The sequence below is a fragment of the Malus sylvestris genome, chromosome 4 (assembly GCF_916048215.2).
Source record: "Malus sylvestris chromosome 4, drMalSylv7.2, whole genome shotgun sequence".
Classification (NCBI taxonomy): Eukaryota; Viridiplantae; Streptophyta; class Magnoliopsida; order Rosales; family Rosaceae; genus Malus; species Malus sylvestris.
This window is the reverse complement of record NC_062263.1, coordinates 573,404-598,474: the sequence shown is the minus strand read 5'-3', so window position 1 is coordinate 598,474 and position 25,071 is coordinate 573,404. Positions and strand designations below refer to the sequence as shown.

Below are 25,071 nucleotides of genomic sequence, written 5' to 3'. Positions count from 1 at the left end.
TTCGAAGTTGAATTTGGGGTAATATTTATAACCTTGTCTCTTTTGACAAAGTTAAAACTTTAACAAGCACCTTAGTAGTAGTACATGTATAAAAATAGGTTTTAAAACGGAGAGAAATAATTTAAAAAAAAATGTCAAATCTAAATAAATACATGATGGATCCTGTGTCTTAAGTTTGATTCCAACTTCTTAAGTTGATATGAAAGGGGCAGCAGACCTGAAACTAGGGATTTGCAGCGAAAAATGGCCAACGTTACTTCCAGATTTTAACGGACTTGTCGAAACTGGCGGAGGCGACCATTCCTGTAACCGGTGACTGTGCCAAAGCTGATATTACACACTCATGTGCCTGAATTGTCATACACTTGTTCTCAGACATGTTCCAGAGCTCAAATGACTGCAAGCATTTAAGTTTAAAAAATAAAACAGCATTAGCATTCTACAACATCAAAGAAAAATAATTAATTTACAGGAACAGATAGATGTTCCCACAAAATTTACGTTTTGAAAGAGGATACGGTAGTTCCAGAGTCTTTTAAATAGATTTCAGGCGATAAATCACAACGAAATTGTATTAATTATGTGATGGTTTGATGCAATATAGCTCTGGCCAAACCTACCCAAGTTAACTAGTCTTTTTAGTTTGTTTTGACAGCCAGTTCTGAGAAGATTTATCTTCCAAAATATTTCAACTTACCAAACTAACGCACAATCCAAAATTTCATTTCACATCATCAAAACAAAGCAAAATTCACCTGGTATCCTCCAATAACCAAGAGAGTCGAGTAGCTTGGATGGAATACAATAGAATGGAACATGTTTCCACTAGAACTGAGCTCATGAATGCACTCTCCAGAGGATAATGACCACACTCTGACAGACTCTTGACTGGCAGATGCTAAATACTCTCCATTTGTATCCCAGCAAAGAGAGTGTACCTCCGTGGAGTGGCCCTGAGATTCAAATATTTTGCTCTCCGATTAGTAACATATCAAAATACCGTACTTTTGAGGTGATTGGTTTTACAAAGCTGATGAAATGAAACTTTCAAGTTTTGGTGAAATAAAAACGGCCAATGATACCGGCAATGAATGTGTCTGCCTGTCGGTCTCAGCATCAAATATAGATACAACATTCCCGGATGCTGCAACCAGCAACTGTCCAATTCTCGGTTGGAATCTCACCTGTGCTGAACCTCCCTGCATAATTGACTGATTGCTATTGAGTACAGAAAATAAACAAATGTTAATCACGAGCTTCACAAAATTAAAGAGAGCCCCCACAATACTAGCCTTAGAAACGCGAGTGCTAGCATACTGATTGATATTCCAATAGCGAATCTCATTGTTGGCATCACAAGAGCAGAAAAGGTCATTCTTCTTAGGGTGGAAATCAAGTGATGTTACATGTGAGGTATGCCCAGCATATGTCTGTAAACAATAGTTTGGCTGCAACAGTGAACCCACTGTTCAGAAACCGAAGAAAAACAAAACAAAAAACCAGGAAAGGGAGCCAAAAAAATTATTTTGGAAAATGCATTTGACAACAGTGGAAAGAAAAAGGCAATGCAAGAGCAAAGAATTTACTTCAGCAGCATCCCAAAGTCGCACAGTTGTGTCAAATGAAGAAGTTGCCAACTGAGATGAATTTGGTCTAAATCGAACATCTGTAATTATCAGGCCATGCTCCTCTGGTGTGAATTCAGTTTGTAGAGTTTCCATATTCCAAACAACAACCTAATGACATGGAAAAAGAAGATAAGCATTCACAGCATTATTTACTTAATAATATGAAATTTGGATTACGTGACTCATTTAGTTGTTTCAATCAATTTAAGTCTCTAGAGGTCGCACTTGGTGCGATGGCAAGTGCCTTTGCCCATGAGCGGTAGGTCTCGGGTTCGAGACTTGGGAGCAGCCTCTCCATAAATGGGGGTAAGGCTAGCCGACATTCACCTCTCCCAGACCCTGCGTAAAGCGGGAGCCTTGTGCACTGGGTACGACCAGAATCAATTTAAGTCTCTCCTAATATACTGAATTCCAAAGTAACAGTTTAAGACCTCATCTCAAAATTACATCAATCTAAAACCAATTCTGTGACAAGTTAACAATTATCAGATAAAGAAGTTCCTAAAACAATTTTGATATTGTCAACAGCAGGACCTGTAGGTAGGTTCTACCATACCACCCCAACGCCACCTGAGCAGGACCAGGACCTCATGGGAACTTGAAAAGTCAATTGTATTACACCATTTTTCAAACCGATAACTGACTATTTTGGTAAGATTTGGAAGGATTTGTGTTTCCATATATCAGAATTTTCCCCATAAGCCACTATCACAAAAATCTTACAAGTAAACAAAAGAAAAATGCCTTGTCTCCATTCGGAAATACTGTGTGGAAGTGGAAAAAGGTCATTTTGGAGAATCCCTTAATCATTCAGAGCCAGTGGCAGTGCACATATACCAAAGCCAATCAAACATTATGGTAAAGACATCTTCAGGGTTCAGGCGATTCTAGTATCAGTACTTCCTCATAAAATGGTCTCTTGCCATAAATAAATAAAATAAAAAAAGGGCACTGCAGGCATGGATAAAATTAGGGTTAACCTTAATTGTTATCCCAAATATGGAGTGTAACAATCAGTACATATGCTTTGTTTTTGACAAATAATACAGGTCAGTAGTAACTAGTAACTGTATCATTTGTGGGATGCATTAGTGAATAAACACTTTTTGAAACATTATAATATATAAGGGTGGCATAAAAAACAACTAATTCACATAAATAAAAGCTCTTTGCAATTATAAGTGCCTTAAGTCATGTCCTATTTAATAACTATATAAATGGAAACATAACCAGCAAGAAAACAAAAAAGACAAAAAAAAAAGGACTCATTTTTAAAGCAGTATGTTTAGAGCATGTAAAGCAATTCCTTTATAGCACGTAATTCATTTCCCAGAGATTTATACCTTCTTGTCATGGCCAGCACTGGCTAGCAATTTTCCATCTGAAGAGAAGTGGCAACAGACAACTTTGGTATTACTTTTACGTATTGAACCAACTTCACTGAAGGAAAAACCTGAATATAAAGCAAAGTGTCACTTCTGCAGTCATTTAGATCAATCAACTGTTTAACACTGGCCTGAATAGAGAAAATCTTGTTTGCAATGAATTTAGATTAGCAAGATTGTCCATGTACAGGCATGATATTACATGTATCTTCGACTATGATATCAAACAGTCTTGGGTCTTGGCAGCAAGGGGACAAGGAGAATCTGCGGAGACAGAAGGGTATGATACTGCAAAAGCAGTGATGATGGCTTGGCTTTTAAGCTAATACCATTACTTGTTTGGATACTGCATCAGACTACTCATGTATCTTCGACTCTGATATCAATGTAGACTTTTCCAAATAAAAAATTAAAAAAGGACACTGTTCAAAGTGCGAATCATCGTTTACCCTTTGAAGCTTCTGCAGAATGTGCAGGGTTCCGTTTCAATGTGCCAAATAAATCCCTACCATCTCCATCATCATGTGACAAGAATGATTCCACATTATCTTCTAAAGAGCCAACATCCCCAAATTGTTCAATGTCTTCCTGCAATTCAAACATTAGCAGGCCTTTTAGAGTTACTTGGGAAAATCTGATTCACAGTGGTAGTTCAGCATAAGTCAGCAGATATGCTAGAATGGACACAAGTGCATTAAGGGTATAGATGGTTATACATGGAGAACAAAATGGATATGCAGGATTCTAGAGTCTGGACAACAAAGTTTTTAGTGAAACGCAAAGTATAGCACACTTTTGGATATACAATTCAAGACCTCAGCTTATTACAAAAAATGTGTCTTGAAAGGCACTAATCCACACAACACCTTCAACACCCAATGAAACATGGCGCAGTCATAAACACAATCAAATAATAGGAACATCAAATTTGAAGAATCCATGTTCAATCCTGTACACATGATTTTCAGACAAGATACTATTGAAAAGGTATGAAATTACAGGGTAATTGCTTGTTCCTATTAAATATTAACGGTAAAGACTATTGCTTTTTGGATTCTAAAAATTTTACTTGTGAGTAACATCATGGGTTATGGAGACTTAAGCATCCAGATTGCCCATCCTATTTGTAGATGACAAAGGTTAACTATGTAAACATTACATACCAGCTGGTTTGTGGATGATGCAAGGCCACCTGTTCCATCTGCACCGTACATCATCATACTTTTTGGAACACTGCTCGAATTTGGCAAATTAGTAGTCATAGCAACTCCGTCTCCAGGGGTATGGGTGGATGGAGTTGATGGTTGAGAATTGGGCGAAGGACCAATTGTATTTCCTGTACCAGTACTGTTAGCAGGCTGTCCTGAGGATGAAGGTCCTTTCCTTTTGCGGTTATTCTATTGCATGATAAACAGCCATTAGTCATTGCTTAAACATACATATGAGCACAGCACAGTGTGTGCATATTATCAACTACGCTACTAGTTCCCAAGGAGTTCAATAGAAAAGCTCAGATGGAATTAATAATCAAACACATAACGCTATAAAATATTTAGGTATTGCAGTGAATGGTTAAAAAAAGGACTTGATATCATCATATAAACCCTATATTTTAATCGGCGCCCAAAAGCACTCCAGCCTGCAAGATTAGTCATATATATATATGTATGTATGTATGTATGTATGTATGTTAATGAACTCACGAAATTACCAAAAAAACAATTATAAATCATTTGTGTACATTTCATGAGAACCACAAATTATATAATAGAGAGAGAGAGAGAGAGAGAGAGAGAGAGAGAGAGAGAGAGAGAGAGAGAGAGAGAGAGAGAGAGAGAGGGAACTGTGTATATGAAGATATAATGGTGGCGGGACGTTGTTTGGTTGGTCTATTGATGGCAGCAGAAAGCCCCCATTAAATGAAATCGCATTAGCTTTTTTTGGTCCAAATGAAATCACATTGGTTAATCGATCGATCAAGTTGCAACTTGCTGCCGGGATGGCAAGTTTGGAAATTGGAAACTTGGCAACCCAACATTATTTATCAAAGTTCACCTCCAAATCCAATCCATCATAATTTTTTAGTATTATAGTTCGTGATCTCCTCTATACAGTGCATGGATATATCTACTATCATTCTCAGAACAGAAAAAAAATTTAAAAGAAAAATAAATTAGGGTTTATATATATGGTTGAAAAGAAGGCAGCTGAGTCAAAACCCTATTAAGCAAGGGGGAGTCGGGACTTGATGTCTGGGCGTGTTGGAGTTGGAGGGGGAGGACAGTTGGCCTAATAAATTACCTGGCCAATGCAGTTGAGCCCAATTTACTCCATCCAAGCGTCACAGCTCACAGGTGGGTGACTTTAGCCTCTTTATCAGAGCGTCTTTCTCATGTTTCAGTTTCACTACTGCTATATATTCATATGCTTTCATTTTGCTTGTGCACATCTAGCCGGTTCTTTTTCTTCAAGTGTTTCATTTGTTTGTTTCTTTTGGCGACGTCGTGATGAGGGTTCATCGTGTTTCAGGTTGTGTTGTGGTGCTTGCTTTCTTATTATTTGCTTTCCTTGTGAGTGATTTGGTTGTGGCTGATGGCCATGCTAGCCCTAGCAGTAAGAGTGTTAAGGATGATAAGCACCTTTTTCCGCGTCCCCGCCCGCATTTCTTTAAGAGAGGAGGTCTTGGGCATGGAAGGTTTGGTGGCGGTGGACTTGGTGGAGGCATTGGCGGTGGGGGAGGTTTAGGTGGAGGTGGAGGTCTTGGAGGTGGTGGTGGGCTTGGCGGAGGTGCAGGAGGTGGCTTAGGAGGTGGTGGTGGTCTAGGTGGTGGTGCAGGAGGTGGCTTAGGAGGTGGTGGGGGATTAGGTGGGGGTGCAGGAGGTGGCTTAGGAGGTGGTGGGGGATTGGGTGGCGGGGCAGGAGGTGGCGGTGGTCTAGGTGGAGGCATTGGACATGGTGGTGGTCTAGGAGGAGGTATTGGACATGGTGGTGGTCTAGGAGGAGGTATTGGACATGGAGGTGGTCTAGGTGGAGGTATAGGACATAAAGGTGGGCTTGGTGGTGGTGCTGGGGGTGGCTTAGGCGGAGGAGGAGGTGGTGGTCTAGGAGGAGGCATTGGACATGGGGGTGGTCTAGGTGGAGGTATAGGACACGGAGGTGGGCTTGGTGGTGGTGCTGGGGGTGGCTTAGGCGGTGGAGGGGGCGCAGGAGGAGGTGGTGGTCTAGGCGGAGGCATTGGACATGGAGGTGGTCTAGGTGGTGGAGGTGGACTTGGTGGTGGTGGAGGAGCGGGAGCTGGTGGTGGATTTGGTGCCGGAGGTGGAGCTGGCGGAGGTGGTGGTCTTGGAGGAGGTGGTGGTCTTGGCGGCGGTGGTGGAGCGGGTGGTGGTGCAGGTGGAGGTTTTGGCGGTGGTGCAGGTGGAGGTCTTGGAGGCGGTGCTGGTGGTGGAGGTGGGTTTGGGGGTGGTGGTGGTGTTGGTGGTGGTTCTGGAGGAGGGTTTGGAGCTGGTGGAGGGTTTGGGAAAGGCGGAGGAGTTGGAGGTGGACTAGGCGGTGGTGCAGGTGGTGGTTTTGGTGGAGGAGGTGGTTTTGGTGGTGGTGCCGGGGGTGGATCTGGATTTGGAGCTGGCGGTGGCCACTAAAGAGTGAAAGGATACATATGACCATGAGTTTATGTTGCATCTACCTACTGCAATGATGAATTGAGATTTAGAAGCTATATAATATAATGTGTTAATAGGAGGTTCTTAATTATTTCCAGCTTCGGTATTGTTCTTGTTATTTCCTTCTCGTCATCACCATGAAGCTTATTGTGGTTATTAGCTAGCACACTCTCCATGCAAGGGAAAGCACTGTCCATGCTATAGTATTGGCTTTCAATCTTACATGCTATAGTATTGGCTTTGTCATGCAAACACTCTCCATGCAAGGGAAAGCACTGTCAACTTCTAATATATCCTCACCATATCATATTTCAAATATATTTTCAGTACTTTTCATAGACTATTAATTAAGGGGCGATGACGTTCATAACGGTTTATTTTTTTCGAGCAATAATCTAATTTAATTTTAAATTAAATGATGAGAAGTAGAATTCAAATTTGAATGTAGAGACAAAAACTAGTATTTCTAGCCAACTGAACTATTCTTATAATTGTATGTGGTTGTATGTTTCCCTCAAATTTGTATGATTGTCCAACACATTGCCCTTAATGGTAGTGTGAAGTGATGATGGTTTTGTATACAAATTAAATTAACTACGTATAAAGGTAAGGCACATTGATTATATACAACCGCTCTACAACCAGCTTTTACTAAACAAGCAATATAAATTAGATAGTGCTATTTATACATTTAATTAAATCTTTTACAGATTCTTGTTAATTTTGGATGATTGATTTAATTCATTTGATCCGACGGTTGAAAATTGAAAAGGATGTTGAAATATCCTAAATCAACCATATCAAGAGTTTAAATATCTTAATCCTAGTCCAACTAATACCGCATCATTTTGTAATAAAAACTCCACACCTAACGGATTATGTAGGTGCTAATTAACAAATTGGGGGACAATATATGCGTTGTTGAAAGTGGGTCTTTTGCTTATCTTTGTGATAATTTCGCAGGGAATGTGTGAGAAATAAAAATAGGTGTATATGTTACATCTCACATCGCCTAGGGGAGTGGATAAATAAGCTTTATATGTATATTCCCATCTCTACCTAACACGAAGCCAGTGAGCTCTCAAAATGCCTCGTGTTAGGTAGAGATGTGAATATACATATAAGGCTTACATGATCCACTCCCCTCGGCGATGTGGGATGTAACATATAGATAATCATAAATAATAGCACTAAATAAGGGAAGTCCTAAAATAGCTTTCTAGTATTTTTATCTAAAATTTAACTAAAAAAATTAAAAAACATAATTGGAGATGCTCTTAATTAACTAAAGGTGCATTTTAGTCTTAACCATCTTTTTATTAATAGAACAACGTTGCACTGTTTTTGCTTTCTCGCTTTATATACATGTGTTTACTTGCTTTCGTATGAGGATGCGAAAGAATGAATATGAATCAAACAATTTCCATTAGTTAACTTATATATAGCTTCATGTTCTAGGTAATGTCGTACCATGTATCAACGACCTTTTCATTACTTAGAAGTTGGCTATTTATTATATAGGAATCAAACTCACAAGTTCAATACTGAACTAAAAAATTAGAATCACTTTAGTAGAACTCAAATGTTCTAGCCCGCTGTAAAAGTTTGATTCCTATAAATATGGAATCAGACTCCATTTTAGGAGGCCTTAGTAAACACATAATACACATTCATTGCAAGTCATTCCTAGCAAATACATATACATGCAAATTCTCTAATCATAACCTAGCAATTGCTCACATGCTATGCATAGGATGCCTAGGTTGAGCAATTGTGAGGAGTTGTAGATAAGAAAAGTGGGGTTGTAAGAATTTTAATGTTTTAATATTTGAGTAATGACTCAATTTGGAGACGAAATTTTGGAAACTAAATGACATGGAAGTTGATGATTGGTTTATTACTTAAACGTTGATAGACGTGCTCATTTATATTAGTGACACATCATTTAGTTTACAATTTTAGTTTCCAAATTTAATCTTTCTAGGATTACTCTTTAATATTTTATTTAGTAGTTTGATATACATACCCCTAATGATTAAAACGTTACTTAATAAAATAAGGGCATAGCTTGAAAAAAATTGGACATAAATGGTATTTTTTGAAAGAGAAAGGCTTGAGTCTTTAAGATTGAAGTGAAGTTTCTCAATACTTTGTTACTAATTTACAGAATTTTGTGTTTATAATCAGAATCGTTCATATTACAAATAATTATGTAAAGATTATTTTTGTAAAAATTCAATTAAAAATAAGATCGTTTAATCAATTAATTGTAGCAAATATATCAACGGTTTATAATTTTTTTTGTTGGATTCCTCTATAAGTTTTTATATAGTTCTAAGACCACAATCTTATATTTTATTAATTTTTTTGCATAAATTATTTATACAAAGTGTGCGTGAGTAGTAAAATGAAAAATTACAATTATTAGAACAAAATTCGTGATTCATGTGATATCCTGAAGAGAAACTTCCTCCTCACTCTTCGTGAATAGTAATGTTTGGGTTTTAGTCCCAAACCATCAGACAGAAAAAAAAAAAAAAAAAAAAAAAACAGAGAAAAAAGAATATAGCCTGATACGACGTCGCTCGCCGCTTCTTTCTTGAAATAAAAAAGGATTTTGTAAATAAATAACCAGGACAAATCGGTTCGCCCCTCCTTCCTCAATCCAAGTAGCAGAGCCACAGGTCAGATCCTCTCTGCGCCATGGATTTACTAGCACGCACAATCTGCTTCTACATACTCACAATTGCTTCGTTTATCTCCTCTAATGCTAAGGTTCGCCTCTCTCTCTCGCTTTCACTATATATATATATGTCTCTGTGTATCTATATATACGGGACAATGGTAGGTCGCCGATCTGATTACCGTTTCGTTCGTTTTTGAATCAGGCTGACGGTGCTGCCTCCGTCTTCTTCATCGATAGCTCCACTCATCATTTTCTTCGTAACCCTTCCTCAAACGATGTTGTCAAGGTAATTCCAGCATTTGCTTCTTGATTCAGTATTCCCCAATTCAATTTAATTATATAAAGTTCACAACTTCACATATTAAATTCAGTCTAATTGAACTTGAAATTGTTAGAAATTTGATCGTGTCAATATATTTCTCGTTTGCCCCCACAAAAGGGATTCCTGGGATTATTTTGGCGGAATTTTAAGCATACCTCATTTTGTTATATTTGATTTTGGTACTGCAAGGGTATTTTTTCAGTTGTTTCATCTAGATATGAATACTTGCAGATTTTTCTTCGTTTATCTGCTAATACTACTTGCCTTTTGCTTTCGCAGACCGACTCAATGTTGCTCTCAGAAATCAGTGCAGCCGTGTCAGTCTTGCTAGGATTTGCACCACCTTCCACGCTCTCAGCTGCTGGTTCAGCTAAGGTGTTGTGGATAATGAGTAATGTGAAGTTATTTTCTCTAGTTACCCCCATCGTTGTACTCAAAGGTCTAATTTATCATATTTTGTTGTTGCTTTGTGGTAGTTGAATGAGGTTCTCGTGCCCAATCCATTCAATAGGCCTCGAGCTGTTGTTGCACTTGAAGTTGGAGGAATTGGTGGTATATAACTTTGTCTCTAAAATAGTAAAATGCATGTTTACTTATGACACTTTTACCATTACTATATTACTTTGTGCACTTATTATAAACATGTATGTCAAAATACATGCAGATCATGCTCTTGTAGTCAAAGACAATGTCATGTTCAGCAATGCCTATAGTTCCAAGATTGACCTTCGCTCAAGCAAAGCTGACATCGAGCTTCCAGGTATATTACCTTTCTAAATGAGTAATTTGGACATTACTATTAGTCTATTCCTCGTTTAGAATTATGTAAATTTTGTTCATTATACGTGTTGTTGCAGATGAGGGTGAAGTTTCTGTGTTTTCTTTGGATGAACAATCCACAGATTATACTGACAAAGACATTGGAGATTTTGTGAGTCTGGCTTGAAGATATTCTATATCTTGTTTCGTTTTTGATGTTCATCTATTCCACATGCCTGGTTTTTTATTCTTGTATACATGAAATGAACTTGAGTTTTCGCTTTAATTTTAATGTTAAGATTTTTGTCTTCTTTAGGCAGCTTGGATGAGTGGTTCATATGTTGTTGAAACATTAGAACCACTAAATGGAGAGTTGAGCATCCCTTTGGCCAATGGCGACAACTTGAAGCTTCATATGTCAAAGGTTTTCTGAGATTCACTATAACTTGTTCTTTTGTTTTGATATGCATTCTGTACATGTTGTAAAGCTGGTGGCTTATATTGGAAGGCTTGCATCGTATACGTTTACAGGAATCAGATAGGATATTCACAACTAGCCTTCTGTCTCTGATCCGCAACTTTAAAAGGGCAACAGAGATCCATCAAGATTTGTCACACAACATCCATAGCCCAGCTGAGTTATTAACAGGCCGTTTTGATGGAATCAAGGTGTTGTTTTCTTCCTTTTTGGGATGACTTCAAAGTTTAAAATGAACGTCAGCAAATATGTTTGCTGGTAGAATTAAAGCATCCAGCTCCCTTCTCATCACTACGGACACAAAAATACAACAGAACTATTTTATTGTATAACGGTCAATTTTATTTGCAATGTTTTTACCGAAACAAGTAGGTCCTTTAATTGGAGGTGTTAAAATGCGAGGAGTATTGGTGTAATACTGTAATTTCAGTTTACAGATTAGTTACTCGTTTAAAAGTGATTAGGGATTAGGGAAAATTCCAATCCAGCTACTCGTTTAAAAGTGAGAAAAGAAAATTGTGGTTAGAAACAAGGACAAACTAGATCTAAAAATCTTCTTTCAATCCTGGTCCCGGAAATAAGCTTTTTGTATTTAACTGTACTATGTTGTGGGTTGTGTGGATTAAACAAAGTACAGTATTTTTCTTTTAGATTGTGCCAGTGGAGGGTATGTAGGGTGGAATTTGCTTTTGGGCATCATTGTGTGCTTTGACTCCCTCTGGATTTGGGATATACTATTCTGTTATTCATGTGAATTGGAAGGCCACAGTGTTAAAGTTCATTTTGGTTAGCTTGTGGGATGTTTTGTCGTTCTAATTAAAGATACGTTTGGGCATTTTATGTTTTTCATACATAGCAGTTTACCGGTTCTGTTAGTTTTCTTTGTAGGCTGCTTCTTCACTTTGATTAGTTGATACATTTGTCAATAAAGTATTTTAGAATATCAAAAACCCTATATGCAAATTAGCAAAGGAAAGGCAAAAGTAAATCGAATCCAAAAGTTCTCATGAAAAGTACTCATCTTGATCAATCCCTTTCTCTTTGCCACCATACTACCAAACTTCTAACTTCGACAATACCAAACTTCTAACTTCGACAAGCTTATACTTGCATCAAAAGATTTGAAACTACTCAATTAGTTAAAAAAAAAATGTTATTGACACACTCATTTTTACCTCTCGCACCTTCTTATTAATTTTTGGCTATTAGTCTTCTTTAATTCATTCGATCTTGGCTAAAAATTGAGATGAGTGTGAGAGAAGTAAAAATAGGTGTGTGAATAACACTACCTAATTACTTAAAAACCCAAAATTTATCGGTTCACATTACAATAAAAGGTTTTATAATTTATTATTGGGTGTGAGTTTATCGAGAAATTTTAATTAATTTCATTGTTAATTTTATCTTGTACTTTATGTAACTATTTAACAGAATAAAAATGACAATTCACAATTAGAATTTAAATTGTGTGTGGAGTAAAGTTGTAGGATCACTTTTCAAACTATAGTAGCTAGGCCTTGCGTCATGGATCTAAGGCATTTCATTGCTTTCAAGCTGAAGACACCCATGTCATGTCATTAATGACCTTATGTTGCATCATAAGAGAGATTTTTTAGTGTGATCAAAACACGAGCACATACGTTATATGTCATTATACAAGTAGAGAAACACTCAAAAAAAAAAAAAATCTCAACTTATATAAGACCATATGACGTACGGCATCGCGATCGAAGCACATTGAATAATCTCTCGCATAATACAAACTAGGCGCTGGGAATCGGCAACATCGCAAGCTTCGGTTTGTGACATTTGATAAAGCGCTTCTGCTTCTGGAATGAAGTAATCATGCACTGAAGCATCCGATGTGCTTATTTATATCGGTAAGCTCGATCCGGAGAGTAATGTCTTCGACGACATTTGGATATAACTTTTATCGATCCGTTGTAGCAGAGTGTTCAAAAATTTAGAAGCTATTCTTAGCCACTCGCAGGCAGCCGGCCGGTAGCAGCAAGCAATCATTTTGCATGACATGATTGTTAATATCTAGCAAAAACAAGTAAGCGCTTAGTCTTCCAATTACCAAGTTTTGTTTATTTTTGTTTGCTTTTTGCCTGTTTTGTTTCTTTTTTTCACTTCCTTCAACTTTGAGATTGATTGGTGATGAAGGTGAACGATAAAGTAGACGAATGATATATTCTAGGTTTTTTTTTTTGGTTACGATAAAAATTAGGGATTTACGGTTTCACATTTAGTTTGAACTTTGGGTGAACTTAGATGAGACGTGGTTACATGGTTCAATGCAAAAATAAACGTTCTTTCTTAACCATTTGAAGTATAATTTCATTCATAAAACTATCTTCAAAGGATATATCAAATACGTGAACTAGGATTAAAAGACATCAAATCGTACTCTAAGGGAGATGAGCCAACTAGGATTAAAAGACATGAAATTGTTCTCCAAGGGAGATGTTATATATGACGTGACAGCTGAGTCATTTTACTTCTTGCTTTTTAGCTGTCTATTTTTACCGTAAACTAAAATAGAGTCGAATGCCTTTGATTTAATTTTTTAATACACGTGTTTCATTGACGGCCAATAAGATGAAAACTAAAATCAATTTTAATTATTTTGTAATAGTTAATATAATTATGCGATGGCAATTGCACCACACCAGCAGCTAACATGGTGACGATGCTATCTCTCTACAGATTCAACACCCGCCTCAGATTGGGCGGCTCAATATTTTCTTATACATTTGCTTCCACAGCCCAAAGATTTGTCGTCGGAGATCGAAAACCCTCCTGCGTTTCTCTTCAAAATCTGGTAATCCGTAGATCCATCACCTCAGAAATTTCAGCAGCAAACAAACACGATTTCACAGCCACCTACCTCATAAATTCATGTGGATTGTCCCCAGAAGATGCAATTTCATTGTCCAGCAAGGTGGAATTGCAATCCCCGCATGGAGCAGACTCTGTCCTGGCCCTTCTTAGCAGCCACGGCCTCTCTGCAACCCAGATTTCGAAGCTCGTCAGGTCACGCCCTGCTATTCTTTTAGCCGATCCCGAGAATACCCTTTTGCCCAAGCTCCAGTTCTTCAGCTCTCTCGGAGTTTCGAGGGAAGATCTTGGGAGAGTTCTGTCTTTTAATCCTCACCTTCTGTCGAGAAGCTTGGAGAATCAGATCATACCATCTTATACTTTTCTCAGGAGTTTGATTTCCCGGGAAAATGTGATCGCGGTTTTGAAGCGCCAGTCGTGGATTTTCCTGGAAAACCACTCCAAGAAAGTGGTGCCGAATATCGGGCTTTTGAGGGAATTGGGGATGCCGCAGTCCTGCATTACTCTGCTGCTGGCTCACAACACTCACGTCTTGATGTGCAAGCATGAACAGTTTGGTGCACTTGTCGGTGAGGTTAAGGAAATGGGATTTGATCCAAAGAAATCGACTTTTGTGACGGCAATGAGAGCATTGTGCGGGAAGAGTAGCAGGTCCATATGGAATCGAAATCGCGAAATTTACAGGCGGAGTTGGGGTTGGTCCGAGGACGATGTGGCGTCTGCTTTCAGGAAGAACCCGCAGTGTATGATTCTGTCGGAGAAGAAGATAATGCAGGTTATGGATTTCTTGGTGAACAAGATGGGATGGTCTTCGAGATTGATCGCGACGTGCCCGGTGGTGTTGTGTTTCAGTTTGGAGAAGAGAATTATTCCGAGGTGTTTGGTTGTGAAAGTTTTGTTGATGAAAGGGTTGGTAGATGAAGATTTGAGTTTGGCTTATGTGTTGTTGCCTGCAGAAATTAAGTTCTTGGAGAGGTTTGTGACCAGATACACCGACCAAGTACCTCAATTGTCAAGTGTGTATGATGGGAAACTGGATATCAAGGATGTATGACTATGCCGTTGATTCTACATTTTACATGCGAGCGATAATCTACTTTAAGCTAATCTGAACTGCGGGAAGGGGGGTTTGAACTCGGGGTAACAATACATGAGTTTTTTCAATTACTAACTTGTGCCAATAATTCCAACTAAAACAGCATCATGACTCACAGCATCACCAACTAAACCAATCAAAGCAAAAGCCTTCGAAGTTGAATTTGGGGTAATATTTATAACCTTGTCTCTTTTGACAAAGTTAAAACTTTAACAAGCACCTTAGTAGTAGTACATGTATAAAAATAGGTTTTAAAACGGAGAGAAATAATTTAAAAAAAAATGTCAAATCTAAATAAATACATGATGGATCCTGTGTCTTAAGTTTGATTCCAACTTCTTAAGTTGATATGAAAGGGGCAGCAGACCTGAAACTAGGGATTTGCAGCGAAAAATGGCCAACGTTACTTCCAGATTTTAACGGACTTGTCGAAACTGGCGGAGGCGACCATTCCTGTAACCGGTGACTGTGCCAAAGCTGATATTACACACTCATGTGCCTGAATTGTCATACACTTGTTCTCAGACATGTTCCAGAGCTCAAATGACTGCAAGCATTTAAGTTTAAAAAATAAAACAGCATTAGCATTCTACAACATCAAAGAAAAATAATTAATTTACAGGAACAGATAGATGTTCCCACAAAATTTACGTTTTGAAAGAGGATACGGTAGTTCCAGAGTCTTTTAAATAGATTTCAGGCGATAAATCACAACGAAATTGTATTAATTATGTGATGGTTTGATGCAATATAGCTCTGGCCAAACCTACCCAAGTTAACTAGTCTTTTTAGTTTGTTTTGACAGCCAGTTCTGAGAAGATTTATCTTCCAAAATATTTCAACTTACCAAACTAACGCACAATCCAAAATTTCATTTCACATCATCAAAACAAAGCAAAATTCACCTGGTATCCTCCAATAACCAAGAGAGTCGAGTAGCTTGGATGGAATACAATAGAATGGAACATGTTTCCACTAGAACTGAGCTCATGAATGCACTCTCCAGAGGATAATGACCACACTCTGACAGACTCTTGACTGGCAGATGCTAAATACTCTCCATTTGTATCCCAGCAAAGAGAGTGTACCTCCGTGGAGTGGCCCTGAGATTCAAATATTTTGCTCTCCGATTAGTAACATATCAAAATACCGTACTTTTGAGGTGATTGGTTTTACAAAGCTGATGAAATGAAACTTTCAAGTTTTGGTGAAATAAAAACGGCCAATGATACCGGCAATGAATGTGTCTGCCTGTCGGTCTCAGCATCAAATATAGATACAACATTCCCGGATGCTGCAGCCAGCAACTGTCCAATTCTCGGTTGGAATCTCACCTGTGCTGAACCTCCCTGCATAATTGACTGATTGCTATTGAGTACAGAAAATAAACAAATGTTAATCACGAGCTTCACAAAATTAAAGAGAGCCCCACAATACTAGCCTTAGAAACGCGAGTGCTAGCATACTGATTATTGATATTCCAATAGCGAATCTCATTGTTGGCATCACAAGAGCAGAAAAGGTCATTCTTCTTAGGGTGGAAATCAAGTGATGTTACATGTGAGGTATGCCCAGCATATGTCTGTAAACAATAGTTTGGCTGCAACAGTGAACCCACTATTCAGAAACCGAAGAAAAACAAAACAAAAAACCAGGAAAGGGAGCCAAAAAAATTATTTTGGAAAATGCATTTGACAACAGTGGAAAGAAAAAGGCAATGCAAGAGCAAAGAATTTACTTCAGCAGCATCCCAAAGTCGCACAGTTGTGTCAAATGAAGAAGTTGCCATCTGAGATGAATTTGGTCTAAATCGAACATCTGTAATTATCAGGCCATGCTCCTCTGGTGTGAATTCAGTTTGTAGAGTTTCCATATTCCAAACAACAACCTAATGACATGGAAAAAGAAGATAAGCATTCACAGCATTATTTACTTAATAATATGAAATTTGGATTACGTGACTCATTTAGTTGTTTCAATCAATTTAAGTCTCTCCTAATATACTGAATTCCAAAGTAACAGTTTAAGACCTCATCTCAAAATTACATCAATCTAAAACCAATTCTGTGACAAGTTAACAATTATCAGATAAAGAAGTTCCTAAAACAATTTTGATATTGTCAACAGCAGGACCTGTAGGTAGGTTCTACCATACCACCCCAACGCCACCTGAGCAGGACCAGGACCTCATGGGAACTTGAAAAGTCAATTGTATTACACCATTTTTCAAACCGATAACTGACTATTTTGGTAAGATTTGGAAGGATTTGTGTTTCCATATATCAGAATTTTCCCCATAAGCCACTATCACAAAAATCTTACAAGTAAACAAAAGAAAAATGCCTTGTCTCCATTCGGAAATACTGTGTGGAAGTGGAAAAAGGTCATTTTGGAGAATCCCTTAATCATTCAGAGCCAGTGGCAGTGCACATATACCAAAGCCAATCAAACATTATGGTAAAGACATCTTCAGGGTTCAGGCGATTCTAGTATCAGTACTTCCTCATAAAATGGTCTCTTGCCATAAATAAATAAAATAAAAAAAGGGCACTGCAGGCATGGATAAAATTAGGGTTAACCTTAATTGTTATCCCAAATATGGAGTGTAACAATCAGTACATATGCTTTGTTTTTGACAAATAATACAGGTCAGTAGTAACTAGTAACTGTATCATTTGTGGGATGCATTAGTGAATAAACACTTTTTGAAACATTATAATATATAAGGGTGGCATCAAAAACAACTAATTCACATATATAAAAGCTCTTTGCAATTATAAGTGCCTTAAGTCATGTCCTATTTAAAAACTATATAAATGGAAACATAACCAGCAAGAAAACAAAAAAGACGAAAAAAAAAGGACTCATTTTTAAAGCAGTATGTTTAGAGCATGTAAAGCAATTCCTTTATAGCATGTAATTCATTTCCCAGAGATTTATACCTTCTTGTCATGGCCAGCACTGGCTAGCAATTTTCCATCTGAAGAGAAGTGGCAACAGACAACTTTGGTATTACTTTTACGTATTGAACCAACTTCACTGAAGGAAAAACCTGAATATAAAGCAAAGTGTCACTTCTGCAGTCATTTAGATCAATCAACTGTTTAACACTGGCCTGAATAGAGAAAATCTTGTTTGCAATGAATTTAGATTAGCAAGATTGTCCATGTAAAGGCATGATATTACATGTATCTTCGACTATGATATCAAACAGTCTTGGGTCTTGGCAGCAAGGGGACAAGGAGAATCTGCGGAGACAGAAGGGTATGATACTGCAAAAGCAGTGATGATGGCTTGGCTTTTAAGCTAATACCATTACTTGTTTGGATACTGCATCAGACTACTCATGTATCTTCGACTCTGATATCAATGTAGACTTTTCCAAATAAAAAATTAAAAAAGGACACTGTTCAAAGTGCGAATCATCGTTTACCCTTTGAAGCTTCTGCAGAATGTGCAGGGTTCCGTTTCAATGTGCCAAATAAATCCCTACCATCTCCATCATCATGTGACAAGAATGATTCCACATTATCTTCTAAAGAGCCAACATCCCCAAATTGTTCAATGTCTTCCTGCAATTCAAACATTAGCAGGCCTTTTAGAGTTACTTGGGAAAATCTGATTCACAGTGGTAGTTCAGCATAAGTCAGCAGATATGCTAGAATGGACACAAGTGCATTAAGGGTATAGATGGTTATACATGGAGAACAAAATGGATATGCAGGATTCTAGAGTCTGGACAACAAAGTTTTTAGTGAAACGCAAAGTATAGCACACTTTTGGATATACAATTCAAGACCTCAGCTTATTACAAAAAATGTGTCTTGAAAGGCACTAATCCACACAACACCTTCAACACCCAATGAAACATGGCGCAGTCATAAACACAATCAAATAATAGGAACATCAAATTTGAAGAATCCATGTTCAATCCTGTACACATGATTTTCAGACAAGATACTATTGAAAAGGTATGAAATTACAGGGTAATTGCTTGTTCCTATTAAATATTAACGGTAAAGACTATTGCTTTTTGGATTCTAAAAATTTTACTTGTGAGTAACATCATGGGTTATGGAGACTTAAGCATCCAGATTGCCCATCCTATTTGTAGATGACAAAGGTTAACTATGTAAACATTACATACCAGCTGGTTTGTGGATGATGCAAGGCCACCTGTTCCATCTGCACCGTACATCATCATACTTTTTGGAACACTGCTCGAATTTGGCAAATTAGTAGTCATAGCAACTCCGTCTCCAGGGGTATGGGTGGATGGAGTTGATGGTTGAGAATTGGGCGAAGGACCAATTGTATTTCCTGTACCAGTACTGTTAGCAGGCTGTCCTGAGGATGAAGGTCCTTTCCTTTTGCGGTTATTCTATTGCATGATAAACAGCCATTAGTCATTGCTTAAACATACATATGAGCACAGCACAGTGTGTGCATATTATCAACTACGCTACTAGTTCCCAAGGAGTTCAATAGAAAAGCTCAGATGGAATTAATAATCAAACACATAACGCTATAAAATATTTAGGTATTGCAGTGAATGGTTAAAAAAAGGACTTGATATCATCATATCAACAAAAGGAAGCACAACCTGCTGTACTTGCTGAGACTGCAAAGGATCCTGTTGTTGAGATGAGGAGTGTTGCATCTGTGACATGTTCATCTGATTGAAACACAAGTTAAGGGAAATGTCACCACTGTGTCTACTTAAAAAGTATGAAAAAACACAGGTAGTTATCAAACTATAACTTGTGTTAAAAAAAAAGTATAAAACTGACCCAAGATGGCAAGTGCGAGTCAAAACCCACTACTTCCTTTATAATAGTTAGGATCTTAAAATCCCCACATATTTGGCTGATAGTACTAACCATATAGAAACAGTCAATCTAACACTGGGACAAGAAGAAAAATCAACTTTAGTTATATGTACAAAGATGCAAACGCTCTTAAAACACAATCTCCTTGCTCCTCTAAGGCTATTGGAATTTTCATATCATCTTTCTTTTTAAGTGGAAACATAATCAAAAGAAGAAGAGGAACTCTCGACCCTCGTTAATTCTAACTTTTTTTTTTAAAGGAAACCTCAACAGTATGAGGGGAAAAAAAAACATTTTTGCTATCTCTAGAAATCGAACCTAGGACATGTATATGAGTCCTAGGGACTAATTATCATTCATGTCCAATGCTGCCAGTTCGTATTGGGGAACTATCATTTTGAGTCAAAAAATGTGGTCATGAGCCATGTAATTAGAAAGATTTCACCTAAACTTTCTATTTGTTACTGCTAAAGCTTGGCATTTATGGTCAAGAAAGTGCTAACATGAGAAGACTAATGGCGTCAAGTCTTTAAAGCCCGTAGGCAACTTGCGCATTTCACCCAAATATTCATCATATCCTCTTCACCCTATTTCAAATATCAGTAAAAGAAATTTCACATACATCTCTCTCTAGCATGCAGTATTTACTGTGGAACCAAATGTTTTGTGGACTGTTTTCTTTTCAATATTGATTGCAGATATGGCATTTATAATCAAGGAGAACTAATCTTGGTATTTTGTGAAAGACCTCTTACCTTTGATGAATTTGACTGCATAGGAGAACCTATGGAGCCATTATTTGTCATTTGTTGGGTATCTTTTGTATTTAAATTTCCCCTAGAAAATCCCCTCATATCTCCATAAATTGATGAGCTACCACCATTTCCTTGTCCCTGAGCCTGTGCCAAAAGCTGTTGTTGTTGCGGTGAGAGAACCTGAAACTGAGTTGCACCTTGCAGGAAAGGCTTTTGAACTTGACCACCTAAACCAGGCCTCATTTGATCAATTCCCTGTACAAATTGGCACATGCCTCAGTTAAAAATGTTGGACCAGTCATATTTAAACATCACTAGGACACATGAAATGCAAGAATACAACTCACAGTTAAAGGCCACCCCTTCAATGGAAGACCACCAACTCCTGGGTTCAATCCTTCATTCCACAGAAAGCAAAGAATATAATTTTTTTTTTTTGTGAATAATTGGAAAATTCCTTAAAAATAATTAAACATGGCATAAGAAAACTCAAAACCTAAGACTTCTTAGACATTTTGCAAGCATGTTGCTTAGTAACCTAATTTGACATAAATAAAATCATGATGCCCACTCTCGTTGAATAGTCAACCTCCTTGAAATCCCACTGTTTTTTTGGTAATTATTTGAGCAACAAGGCATGCCAAAATAAGGTGCTAAGCCCAATATTCACTGCGAGTACATGGCACCAAACATCTGGCACTCTAGGTGCATTCACTTAAAATTTTACACAAGAAGCAATTGAAACTTTTTTATTTTTTACATTGGTGCGGCAGGCATGGTCAACAACTGTAAACACAGTGAGCATAACTTGATGTTTATCATCACTACGTTTAGCTTTGACATAACAATATATGAAATAAATAAAAAATAATTGCATTTTCAGGTATACGAGAGACATATCTAAAAAAGAAAGGTCCAAATATTAAAAAAATCTGAAATTATATTTCAAACGTAAAAAAAAGTTAAGATGCCTGTAATCCTCTTTCATGTCTGGAAGACATTTTGAAGTTCTATATTTCTTCAAATTCTTACATCCTTTTAAGGATCAGGAAATCATACCTGCATTTCCTAATCCAGGTTTTGACTGAACCATTCCCTGCCCATAAATTGAAGAATCCATAGGCAAAGATCTCTGAGCAGTGCCCATGTTAACCTCCCTCTTTATGTCCTACAGACAAAGAAGAACCACAACTTTACTAAAATAAGAAGGAGAGAGAATGGGAAGAACAGTGCAACTGGGTCGTATATGTAGTTACTGTGGCCTGTTGACTTCGAGCCTGGATTTGTTGTAATGCTGCATTAACACTTCCAGGGTTTCCTTGAACCATCTGACTGTTTCAGCAAGTTAGCAAGAAAAGTAAATTACCAAAACAACCAGATATCAGAAAACTGTTAAAATATGATCTTCCGGTTGCTCACCCAGGATGGTTCGTTGATCTTAGAAGGGCAACTCTGGCATCAAGGAGTGGTTGGGATGTCTCTGACTCAATTGGATTGGGGTGTTTCAAGCGGTCCTCGTACATTTTTGCCGCCAGTGCACTAGCAGTAGATTGCCCGAGCATCCCTTCAGAACTAATTGAATTTAGTGGACCACCAAGGGGAGGATGATTAGGATCTCTCCGTTGCATCTGAGCTTGACGCATTAGATGCAACTGCTGCATTTGCAGCTGTTGCTGCTCTTTTGCTTTACTTTGTTGTACCTGCACATTGGCAACATAGGAGGGCATAAAGAGGTCAGCCGAAACTCTTTCATAAGTAGGGCAATATTAACGTAGCAGCCACACCTATAACATCAAAATTGAAACAGTAACCTCTATATACGCTGCAGCAGCCTCAGAATGTTTATCGTTTGTCCTCGCAATAAAAATGTCCCAAAAGACAGACCACCATTCAAAAAGAAAGCCCCCGGGAGCATCAATGGCTGCGCATTATATGTAATAACACATTACACACTGAACAAGGACCGAGCATTTCCTACTCACTAAGCACGAAAACTTGATATCAAAGTAATTAACAGCTATTCTCTGCTATTGTTTAGTATCCATTACCTACTGGATCGGGTGCAACCTTCCCTTCGGTCATGAAAGACTTAGCAGTGGCATGTAATTCTTTCTTCACTAAATAATCATATATGTATACATCAAGCCTATACAGCATATATATATAGCAAATTAGCCAAATTCAGCAAAACCCCATAAACAAAAGCACAATTAAAGCATAAACAATTACAGTATGTACATCTTATCTGCTTCCCAACTACTCTGCGCCATTGTTCTGGTCGAACTCAACCCAACTGCCCAAAACGAAGAAAACCCAATTCAAAATTTCAATCAAAATCCAAACTTTCCATAATCCATAGCATTAAAAGGAGAGAAAAAAAATTTCAAATTTAATGTTTCAGAAAATGAAAATTAATTGGCGAGATTGTGGAATTGGAAGTGCAATTCGTAAGTTGCATTGATAGAGGCTAACCTAAGAAGAACGAAACCCTCGGATCAGAGGCTGTTAGAAGAGGACGACGACGACGATCGTCGTCGATCAAGCTTGTATTGCTGGTGGAAGACTGGGAACTTTTTCAGAGACTCGTACGGACTTGGATTGCAGAAATTCAGGTAATTTATAACTGTTCACTTCTTGGGATTGGAGAAATGGAAGCGACAGTACAGACGTAGGAGGAGGATCGTAGATATACATACATGGGAGTTTTGGAGTTTTGAGTTTTACGCTGTAAAGTAAATCCAGGCGCTTTGAACGTAACCCAAACCTTTGACCCAAGAAAAAGACGTATTTTATCGAAGCTGAGCTTCTTATTAGCTTCCTTTCCCAAACCTCAGCCTTGGAGCCCAAAGCCCCTTTATGTTTTGATATAGGAGGACAATTGGCTAGAAACTCAAAAAAAAAAAATAGTTTAAATTAAAATTGTATTATAATTCTTGATGTATTGGGTCATGTTTCTAGTGCATTGAAATATATCTCGCCAATACGAGTAGTCATGAGTATTTATTCAAAATTTTGGTGGTTTATTTCTTCTTGTGATTTGTGAACACGGAAAATTCCTGAAACGAAAGAGACAAGAACAACGCGCACAAACAAATATTAAGTATTTGATGATTTTGGGTTACAATCTCTCTCTATTTTGATCCTCTGATTCGATCTCCGTAAGGTGTGTATTTGTCGATGTGTGATTGATCCAAAGGGCCGTTGGGCTTGATCTAAGGATGAACGTTCTTCAAGGGCCGTGGACTTGATCTTGAAGGTGGATTTGAGCGGATCTTCAAAGGGGCTTTTGGGCTTGATCTTTGAATAACAGTGATGAACGGATCTCTAAGGGCTTTTGGGCTTGATCTTGAAGAACAGTGATGAACGGATCTTCAAGGAGTTTTGGGCTTGATCTTGAAGAACGGTTGGATTTGTGGATTTGTCGACGTTGTTGATCCAAAGGGCCGTTGGGGCTTGATCTTGGATGAACGGATGATGAACGATGGTGCTTTCTTCAAGGGCCGTCGGGGCTTGATCTTGGAAGAACGATGAACGAAGAACGAAGAACACTTTCTTCAAGGGCCGTCGGGGCTTGATCTTGAATTGGTGGATGATTGTTGATCCAAAGGGCCGTTGGGGCTTGATCTTGGAAGAACGATGAACGAAGAACACTTTCTTCAAGGGCCGTCGGGGCTTGATCTTGGAAGAACGATGAACGAAGAACGAAGAAGGCTTTCTTGATTCTTCGGGAACCTGGATGCTTGAGAGCTTCGGAGTTTCAGAGCTTCAGAGCTTCAAGGTGTAATATGAATTGGTTCCTTTAAATGAATGAAATAGGCTTGTATTTATAGAATTTTCCAAGGTCTAATTTCGAATATAATATTCCAGATGAAATAAGTCGTTTCTGCCAGGTGTTGACACGTGTCCTATTTGATGACTTTTCCAACTCATTTCAATTTTCGTTGAGTCACACGCTACGTGTAAAATTTATGTAATACATGAGCGTTGACACTTTGATTTATTGGTCAACATTTATTTATCGAAATTTCGATGTCTACAAATGCCCCCACTTCAAGGCACGTCGTATACATGTGCTTGTCACGTGTAGGAGATGTGTTTTGAAGTCCCTTACTGTAGATGTCGATCCAAGGGCTGTCGAGGCTTGATCTTGAATTGGGCTGGAGATTTCTTCAAGGGCCGTTGAGGCTTGTTCTTGAACTTTTGTTTGAAATTTCTTCAAGGGCCGTCGAGGCTTGATCTTGAAGGTTGAAATTGGACCACAAGGAGCCTCATGTGGTAGATGATCTTTGGCTTTGGTAGTGGGTGAATCAGCACATATTTTGTTGCGCTTGTTGACTTTCCACAGCTTTGATCTTGAACTGGGTTGGAGGATTTTCTGGATTCCTCCAATTGTTGATTTTCCACAGCTTATTCTTGAACTAGGTTTTGATTCAAGGGTGGTAGACACTTAATCTTGAATCAGACTTGTGATTTCCTCAAGGGCCATCGAGGCTTGATCTTGAATTTGGCTGGAAACTTCTTCAAAGGCCACGATGCTTGACGATGAAGCCAAGGAACTTTCCAGATGTAACGCCAAATGCACACTTTAAGGGGTTCATCTTGAGGTTGTATTTTCGCAACCTTTCGAACA

The 25,071-nt window shown here is 38.1% G+C and overlaps 4 protein-coding genes across 15 annotated transcripts in view; 3 read left to right on the top strand and 1 right to left on the bottom strand.

Moving 5' to 3' along the window:
- On the bottom strand, positions 1-23,207 carry LOC126618046 (transcriptional corepressor LEUNIG_HOMOLOG-like). Of its 12 annotated transcripts, none has more exons than XM_050286121.1 (18): positions 22,914-23,207; positions 22,671-22,734; positions 22,490-22,587; positions 22,253-22,362; positions 21,861-22,141; positions 21,698-21,773; positions 21,501-21,609; positions 20,789-20,838; positions 20,442-20,696; positions 19,461-19,532; positions 19,005-19,238; positions 18,291-18,429; positions 17,800-17,909; positions 16,596-16,745; positions 16,295-16,457; positions 1,083-1,195; positions 756-953; positions 1-397 (listed from the first exon to the last, which is right to left on the bottom strand). In XM_050286121.1, exons 2-18 carry the CDS (start codon positions 22,709-22,711, stop codon positions 254-256), a joined length of 2,343 nt encoding a protein of 780 aa, XP_050142078.1. In that variant the 5' UTR covers positions 22,712-22,734; positions 22,914-23,207; the 3' UTR covers positions 1-253. The 12 variants fall into 12 exon arrangements, with proteins under 12 accessions (XP_050142078.1, XP_050142076.1, XP_050142075.1 ...); XM_050286119.1 differs by lacking the exons at positions 756-953; positions 1,083-1,195 and adding exons at positions 15,763-15,960; positions 16,090-16,202 and having other exon boundaries at positions 22,914-23,206; XM_050286118.1 differs by lacking the exon at positions 1,083-1,195 and adding an exon at positions 16,090-16,202 and having other exon boundaries at positions 22,914-23,206.
- The window catches only part of LOC126618055 (glycine-rich cell wall structural protein-like), a 38,483-nt gene continuing 18,839 nt past the window's right edge, over positions 5,428-25,071 (top strand). The window contains exon 1 of the mRNA XM_050286145.1: positions 5,428-6,755. Within this exon, the coding sequence (XP_050142102.1) occupies positions 5,521-6,654 (1,134 nt within the window). The 5' untranslated portion in view covers positions 5,428-5,520 and the 3' untranslated portion in view covers positions 6,655-6,755. The remainder of the gene's footprint in view (positions 6,756-25,071) is intronic.
- LOC126618056 (uncharacterized) overlaps positions 9,341-25,071 on the top strand; it is a 45,414-nt gene continuing 29,683 nt past the window's right edge. The window contains exon 1 of the mRNA XM_050286150.1: positions 9,341-9,359. The gene's annotated coding sequence lies outside the window, so the exon portion shown is untranslated. The remainder of the gene's footprint in view (positions 9,360-25,071) is intronic.
- On the top strand, positions 13,539-14,868 carry LOC126618053 (transcription termination factor MTERF6, chloroplastic/mitochondrial-like). The gene has a single exon (XM_050286143.1). It carries the CDS (start codon positions 13,604-13,606, stop codon positions 14,813-14,815), a length of 1,212 nt encoding a protein of 403 aa, XP_050142100.1. The 5' UTR covers positions 13,539-13,603; the 3' UTR covers positions 14,816-14,868.

Coding starts and splice junctions, on each gene's coding strand:
- LOC126618046 (XM_050286121.1), bottom strand. CDS start 22,711: ATGGCGCAGAGTAGTTGGGAAGCAGATAAGATGTACATACT. Junction 22,588..22,670: donor GCAGATAAGATGTACATACT/GTAATTGTTTAT, acceptor TATGCTGTATAG/GCTTGATGTATACATATATG. Junction 22,363..22,489: donor GGTTGCACCCGATCCAGTAG/GTAATGGATACT, acceptor TATAATGCGCAG/CCATTGATGCTCCCGGGGGC.
- LOC126618053 (XM_050286143.1), top strand. CDS start 13,604: ATGGTGACGATGCTATCTCTCTACAGATTCAACACCCGCCTCAGATTG.